Source organism: Scomber japonicus, chromosome 14 (genome assembly GCF_027409825.1).
Source record: "Scomber japonicus isolate fScoJap1 chromosome 14, fScoJap1.pri, whole genome shotgun sequence".
Classification (NCBI taxonomy): Eukaryota; Metazoa; Chordata; class Actinopteri; order Scombriformes; family Scombridae; genus Scomber; species Scomber japonicus.
This window is the reverse complement of record NC_070591.1, coordinates 12,029,757-12,037,832: the sequence shown is the minus strand read 5'-3', so window position 1 is coordinate 12,037,832 and position 8,076 is coordinate 12,029,757. Positions and strand designations below refer to the sequence as shown.

The following is an 8,076-nucleotide window of genomic DNA, read 5'->3' as shown; positions in this document are numbered from 1 at the left end:
AATTCCACATTTGTTTTTTTTTTATTTATTCCAATGCTTTTAAGGTATTCTAAAAGTGCTGTATTTTGAAGACAAAGAGATTACAATAAGCTGGTGTGCATTTAAGAGAGATGTATGACTTAGTCGACTCGCCTTCACACGTGACCCTCTGATAGGATCAAAAGAAGGTCCATTGGGGGTCACAGTGAGGTTGAGGAGACACCCAGGATTTCCACCATCCCTTACCCTTCTTCCTGTACTATTTTCCCAGTATGATATTGTGATGTTACAGACCATACAGTGAACATAAACGTCAATAAAAAGATGGATTTAAGTTTGAACGGCTATGCTTTTTCACTGTGAGTATTAGTATTTCAGAGGTACAGAGTTTACTCGGTAAGATGTCCTATGATGCCTGTCAATCATTGCCACTTTCTTCTCTCTCACACTTGAACATGAAACATTAATTTATGGGTCAGAAATAAACAGTTTGGTGACTGATAAGTGCAGGTTCAAGTGTTACCACAGTGTGATGTTTCTGGTGAGGAGATGACTGCTTCATTGCTCTAGTTAGTTAATATATTGATCTGTAACTTTGATTATTTTGATTTTTAACTTTGATAATTTCACATACCAACACATAACAAGCTTAACGATTATAATGCATTGCATTATTCAATATTATACATAAGTAATAATAAACTAATATATCATGTAAAATGGTACATTCTGCACAATAAGAGGGTTTATCTTTAATTGCACTGTTTACATTTTGCAATTAAAACTTAAATGAAACCCATGTTAAGCATTTCACTTTTTAATATAGTATTTCTACATTGTAATATTACTACTTTTATTCATGTAGGTAAAATTGGAATAATGTAATGGAGCTAAATAAAACTTCCACCTCCATTCCAAGCCAAGACTGAAAAAAAAGTTAATCTCTAACTTTCTCCTTCAAACCTCTAGTTTCCCACACTCCTCAGGTTGCATTGCTCTCTGTGTGTGTGCAAGAGAGAAGAGAGGAGTGTGTGTGTGAGAGAGAGAGAGAGAGAGAGAGAGAGAGAGAGAGAGAGAGGAGTGTGTGTGTGGGAGAGAGAGAAGTGTGTACATGTGAGAGAGAGAAGAGGAGTGTGTGTGTGTGAGAGAGAAGAGGAGTGTGTGTGTGAGAGAGAGAAAGAGAGAGTGAGGGAACGAGGGGAGAAAGAGAGGAGAGAGTGTGTGTGTGAGTGTGAGAGAGAGAGAGAGAGAGAGAGAGAGAGAGAAAGTGGGGGAGGGAGAGAGGGAGAGAGAAAGACAGAGAGAGAGAGAGTGAGAGAGAGTGAGTGTGTACTCTGACCCTCTCTGAGCAGTTTAACTTAATGTTTCCTGGAGTCAGTCGGTCTTTCTGATGAAGAGCTGAAGCACAAAGCAGCACTGTTAGTTTTCTGGAGGTTTTCCTTTCATCACAGGTGTGTCAGATGAGTTTTAAAAAAGATACCGGTACCATGGAGCTGGGGGAGTGCACCCGAAACCCGGGCTTTCAGGACCTGGAAGGCGACGGGTCAGCGGCGGACACCATCAGCGCCGACCCCGGGGAGAAGCAGCACCGTGAGTCCACTGAGGTGAAGCTGGAGTCGGAGGCGGCCCAGGAGTACACCCAGATCAAACCCTATGCCGGGATGCCTAAAGAGGTCCTGCTGCTGTACTCCTCCCAGGCCCGGTACCGGGTGCCCCGTGAGATCTTGTTCTGGCTGATTGTGGCCTGCACACTGACGCTGGTGGCTCTCACCATCACGGTGATCGCGCTGTCACCCCGCTGCCTGAGCTGGTGGCAGACCTCCCCGCTTTACCAAGTCTACCCTCGGTCCTTCAGAGACTCAAACGGAGATGGGATCGGAGACCTTAAAGGTAAAATGACACTAACCCTACTGCTGCACTAATAAAGATCATTGTGGTATGCGTCAGTCCCCAAATTACCTAAATTTCCTTCTCAGATATTTCACCTTGTTTGTCCTACATGTCCCACCATACATTTCTGGTGTTTTACATGCATTTAACAGTTTTGACAGTTGAATGATAGTGCTGCAGTAGTGCATAGTAATTGTTTTATTAATTAAGTTAAATCTTTACTTTCCACAACATTTTTTAGGACCGTATTCTCCAGCATCAGTGTTTAGTAGGCTTCATATAACTTCTGTTTCTCTTGTCATTGAGACCGAGCACTGCAGGATCCAGTGTTTATTACTGTTGTGTTTGTGGACTTGCAGGTATTCAGGAGCAGCTGGATCATTTCCAGTACCTGAACATCAAGTCAGTTTGGATCAGTCCTTTCTACCGATCCCCCATGAAGGACCTCGGCTATGATGTGGAAGATTTCCGGGACATTGACCCTGTTTTTGGAACCATGCAGGACTTTGATGAACTCCTTGCTGAGATGCACAGATTAGGTATTTTCAGCATTGTGTGTGTGTGTGTGTGTGTGTGTGTATGTGAATTTATTGGTGGATCATCATGCGTCTTGTGTGCATGTTTTTTGAATCACTCATGAATTCACTCGTTTCCACCAGGTATGAAGCTCATCATGGATTTTATCCCCAATCACACCAGTGACAAACACCGCTGGTTTAACCAGAGCCGCATTAGAGATCCACAGTATGAGGATTACTACATCTGGGCTGACTGTAATTCAACTGCACCAAAGCCTAATAACTGGGTTAGTAGTTGGGGTAAAAGTTTAAAATCATTTCTCTTAATTAAACATTCACATGGGTTGTTTTAATGACCTCACTTCCTAATCAGCATTTGTTTCCCTCCTCCTTCCTGTCAGGTGAGCGTGTTTGGGAACTCGTCATGGACTTATGATGAAGTTAGAGGACAGTGCTACCTTCACCAGTTCCTCAAGGAGCAACCAGACCTGAACTTCAGAAACCCAAATGTCCGCAAAGAGATTATTGTAAGATCACACATTTGCACAATGTTCTTTCTCACATACATTACCTCTCCTTCTTACTCGTTTTTACAAGCATTTTGATTATTTGGTGACTGAAGTTTTGTTAGTCACACTAAAATCTTAACTCATTGTCCTTGTGGTATTTGTCTTCTGTTCAGGTGTCCACAATCCTTTGTAATCTGGATTGTGTAAGATTGCCAGTTGATTATACATTAACTTAAGCCAGTTATCCCTTGTGTGTTTTAAACTGCTGCTACACATGTACAACAGAGAGGAAACAACACCGTAGTGCTCAGTCTTCACTTTAACCCTCTTTTGTCCACATTCTCAGCCATGTTTTATAGATTCACTGTATTTTTAACTGTTCAACTGTTTTATTTCAGGATATCATTCGATTCTGGCTGGGGAAGGGAGTGGATGGTTTCCGAATGGATGCAGTGAAGCACATCCTGGAGGCTGCACACTTGAGGGATGAACCACAGGTGGACCCAAACAAACCGCCAGTGAGTGTTGCCTCTTTGAACATCATGAACATTGAGTCTCCTTCAATTGGTCATCTCTATTGGCCCCTCTGATTTTGACAGGCAGCCATGTCTGCTGTCCTGTTTCTAGCAGCTGTTTGTCCTCTCTTTGGCTCAGTTGAAATGGATCCATCTCAAATTACAGAACAGGTGTAACAATCTGCTAGCAAACACTTTTAATCTAATTTAAGGCCAAGCTTCAACTTCAGTGACTGGAAGCCAGAGGTGCAGCTGACAAATTAGTGAATCCTGTACAGTTGTAGTTTTTATTTTGGATAATTTGACCATAAGAAATATGTATATGGCTGCTTTATGTCACTGTTCTCAAAGAGTTAAGACCCAATTCCTGACTGGTGTACAGAAACATTTCACCAAACCACCAGTCAATAGTGGCCAGTGTTGTGGAGTGTAGACAGTTAATATTGAAATGCAATGCAGATGTGGGACTGCCCATCGATCAGCGATTATGACTTCATCAATTATGGAAAAGCTTATAAATAATATGTATTTGCTTTTTACTTACCAACATTTTACTTTGCTTTTCAACATGTTTTTGTCTGCTCTATACTGAGATAGTCACATGTTTTTCAGGTCTGACATGTCATGTTTCATAACAATAATAATAATGATAATATGTAACACATATAACATAACACACATTAACATAAACAAGTAACAAATATCCATAAGTGTTAAGTCATTGAAGAATTTCTTGTTTCCTCATTTCTATTTTTATGCAATATACACGTACAATAGCTTTTACTGGTCTATTGTGCTTGTATCACCAACAATAGCAGCTCTTCTTTGTCTGAGCACAAAGTTCAATTTTGTTAACAATCTCTTACCGCTGTATCACTCAGTTATATAATTATATAATGATTTGATTTGATTAAATTATATAACTCGTGACATGTCAGAGTCCAGATTTTAACGACCGGAGGGATAAAAGCAGCATTGTGTGCAGGAGCAGTTCCACTGAAGCAGTTCTTTTCAGGGTTGCTGGTAGAACACACAACACAGCTGAGTGGGAGAGTTCACACTGTACACACTATGTATCTCTGATTTAAATGCCAGCATCATTTAATGCCCTAGTGGTGAAAATAAGGTTCCTGTAATTCAAAGGGTTCATGATTCAGGCAGTGTTAAGCTCAATAAGAAAGACTTTTTTTGTTTCATGGGGTCCATGGGGTTCACAGAGAAAAGATTAGTAGTAAAGAGGCATATTTTGGTGGATTAGAGAGTCACTGAGTTTTTCTTACCACTGCAGGATAACCTTATAATACTGAGACTGACTCTTACTGTCTACTTGGTGGATTCACAGTCACAGCATTCCTCTCAAATTGACCAACTACTCACTTTTAAGCAATAATCCACACAAAGGCATGCTTTATACTACCGATGTTTGACCAAAATAAGAGGCACTGTTAGGAAACTTCACAGAGTTTTCAGGTGTCAAAGGTGTGTGTTTAATGAGATACTGAGAATGTCATCATAGCTTTAAGTAGGATTCAGCCAATCACAAACAAGCAGCTATCTGTGTTATCTGTGTTATAGCAGGCTAATTTAGTAGTTTAGTGTTTTCAGACCAACTGTGTGCTTTACTGCTCATGTGGCAGTACATCCTCAGTGGTAAGCACTAAGCACACACATAAGGTTTCAGGTGTATTTTGTCACCGTCCCTGAATAGGCCACTGAGGACTGAAGCATGCCTCTGGGATGGTTCCTGAAAATCATTAACCAAGTGCTCAATGACACTGAGTTAATACAATAGAGCCCAGTGGGTTGAATTTCCCAATGGGTATAATTATTTTTCTGCCTGTCTATTAAAAAAAAAATCACGTTTATCCTTCTTGACATTTTTTTATGAGTACTATTATGATCAGTATTTGTTCACTGATTGTATACCATTTAAAATTAGTACAAGACTTGAGTTTGAGAATTCCTTACACGTAGTAAAAGTCCTTGATTACTTCAGTCTATCACTCAGACCTGCGCTTTAGCCTGACAAAGGAATTCTTTTACTCCTAAACTCTCCTTAATCCCTGTGGGCAGACAAACACTGTTGAACTCTCTTAATCCACTATAGTTGATGATCTCATGGTGGGAAATTAAGACAGAAATCCAATAATAGCTACATTACCAATTTCCTTTTAATATTCCTAACACACCAGGAGTCTATAACTTCAGAGTGGGACCTCTACCATGACTACACCACCAGTCAGTTGGGCTTGCATGACCTGCTGAGAGGCTGGAGGGCTGAGATGGACAGCTATAGCCGTGAGCCTGGCAGATACAGGTATGGGAGCTATAGTTAGGTAATAATGTTGTAGTGAGAATTGGTTGTGGTAATGCTGCCTTAACTGAACCTATTTAATGCATATAGCGATGATAGCGATAATGCCATAAACATCATACATGTATAATTTTATGCCTTTTGCATGTTATGCATTCTTATAGATACATAGTACCAGTCAAAAGTTTGGACACACCTTCCCATTCACCTGAATGAAGAAGTGTGTCCAAACCTTTGACAGGTACTTTACATTAGAGCGGTCCTGTGTATTGTTGAACTGAACTTTAAGGCTGAGTCTTGAATGTTGACTGGGGATTAGTTTGCATGTTATTGTACTCAACATCAGTTCTTTCTGTGCTCCAGGTTCATGGTAACAGAGTCATATGATTATCACGAAGTAGACAAGACAATGATGTACTACGGGACTCCACAGGTTAAAGAAAGTGACTTCCCCTTTAACTTCTACCTGCTGGATCTGCCTCAGAACACCAGCGGCTTGTGGGTGCAAGATCTGGTCCACCTCTGGATGGGCAACATGCCCACAGGACAATGGCCCAACTGGGTGGTGAGTCATCATAGTCACATTAATATATTTGATTCTTGGCCTTTTGAAAAATAAAGCTGCTATATGGAGATAACCACATTTAATTGGTGTTCTGAAGACATTTCCAACAATTATGCTTTATCTTTTGTCTCCATTGTTCATGTAAACACTAAAAAGTCAAATCAGGCCTCTTTCAGGCTGAAAAGTGGCAAGTTGGGATACCTGCATGAAGTGTATGTTGAAATCCTCCCAGTCCAGTGTCATTCCAAGTCAGGCATTCTCAGGCTTCTTTTTCACTTCATCTCTCCTTTATCGTCAGACTTAAACTTTTTACTCCTACATATCCATTTCCCCCTGTGTTCTTCCCTCTCAGTTTATCTCATTCACCTTCCCTCATTCTCTTTATGTCTTCTACTGCCTCTACTGTTATTAGGTAGGGAACCATGACAAGCCTCGGATTGCCTCCAGTGCTGGTCAGACCTACATTCGTGTCATCAACATGCTGTTGCTGACCCTTCCTGGTACGCCCACCACGTACTATGGTGAGGAACTTGGCATGGAGAACATCAATGTTACAGAGAGTGAGATTCAAGACCCTGCTGGCAAATACAATGCGGTCAGTACAATGCACACACTGAAAAACACTGTGTTAAGTGCAGAAGGTGCACAAAAAAAAATCACCAGTTTAAGTGATGAAATTATAAAACATAATGTATAGATAATGACAAGTGAGAAACCTTCAACTGCACTAAAAACTCCAGCCTCCAAAATAATTATAAAAACATGAAATGTTATAAACTTCATGATTTATTGCTAGACCTGCATTAGTTTTAGTTTGGTGTAGCTAATAAAGTGACAACTGAGTGCATGTACATTCAAGTGTGTCCATATAAAGTCACTGTCAGAGGAAGTTTAAGTGCCAAAATTAATCTTAGTCTTTTTCACTGCAGAGTGCCAGTCGGGATCCTCAGCGGTCTCCAATGCAGTGGAGTGGTGACATGAATGCAGGTTTCAACAACAACACCAACATCACCTGGTTGCCTGTACACCCTGACTACAGAAGCGTCAATGTGGAGGTACAGAGCTCTTCTAGTACTGTTTAACTCTGGAGAAACATCTGGCTGGAGCTTGATCATGTTGATCCCATTATAAATCATACATCCTTTTGCAATTATCTCTCCTCTAGGCCCAGAAGAAAGATGAAGGCTCTGTTTTGTCTCAGTACCGGTTTCTGAGCACCTTGCGTCAGTCAGAGCTCCCTCTTCACCGCGGATGGTTCTGTTACATCCACGCTGATGCCAATGTCTTCTCTTACCTCAGAGAACTGGACGGGCTTGACCAAGCTTTCCTCATGGTGCTTAACTTTGGCAAAGAATCAGCCATCACAGATCTCTCCTCTGTTCATGAGTTACCTGACCAGCTGAAGGTGCTGATGAGCACAAACCAGGTCAACAATGGCAAGGTGTTCCAAAAGTCTCGTATCATGACTGAAGCAGGAGAAGGTTTGGTGATTCAGTATTCCACCGACACTCGCTTCAATCCAAACCATCCTGGACAGTGCTACATCTCTGAAAAGGCCTGCTATTTGAATGTCATCGACATACTTTATAAATGCTAATACGAATAGACAGTGTTATAAAGTTATTACAGCCTTACAGAAGCAATTAAACAGTTTTCTTCCTCGTTGAGGGATGTAAGTTGTATAATAAAGGGGACCACTGCAGTTACACTCGATGTTGTCTTCTTGGCACCGTTATTTCATCCAGTTGTCTTGGCTATAATGGTAATTGTTTGGGCCACTGATATT

At 41.0% G+C, this 8,076-nt stretch overlaps 1 protein-coding gene across 1 annotated transcript; it reads left to right on the top strand.

Annotated features, from left to right (window-relative positions):
* The first annotated feature begins 1,439 nt into the window (after positions 1-1,439).
* Positions 1,440-8,002, top strand: slc3a1 (solute carrier family 3 member 1). Its single transcript, XM_053332734.1, has 10 exons — positions 1,440-1,869; positions 2,229-2,408; positions 2,529-2,674; positions 2,789-2,914; positions 3,295-3,414; positions 5,604-5,728; positions 6,089-6,290; positions 6,703-6,885; positions 7,220-7,345; positions 7,456-8,002. Exons 1-10 carry the CDS (start codon positions 1,440-1,442, stop codon positions 7,885-7,887), a joined length of 2,070 nt encoding a protein of 689 aa, XP_053188709.1. The 3' UTR covers positions 7,888-8,002.
* Positions 8,003-8,076: the final 74 nt, after the last annotated feature.

Excerpts from the sequence above, each read along its gene's own strand:
- slc3a1 (XM_053332734.1), top strand. The coding sequence starts at position 1,440 with ATGAGTTTTAAAAAAGATACCGGTACCATGGAGCTGGGGGAGTGCACC. Across the intron at positions 1,870-2,228 it reads TGGGATCGGAGACCTTAAAG|GTATTCAGGAGCAGCTGGAT; the intron begins GTAAAATGACAC and ends GTGGACTTGCAG. Across the intron at positions 7,346-7,455 it reads ACAGAAGCGTCAATGTGGAG|GCCCAGAAGAAAGATGAAGG; the intron begins GTACAGAGCTCT and ends TCTCTCCTCTAG.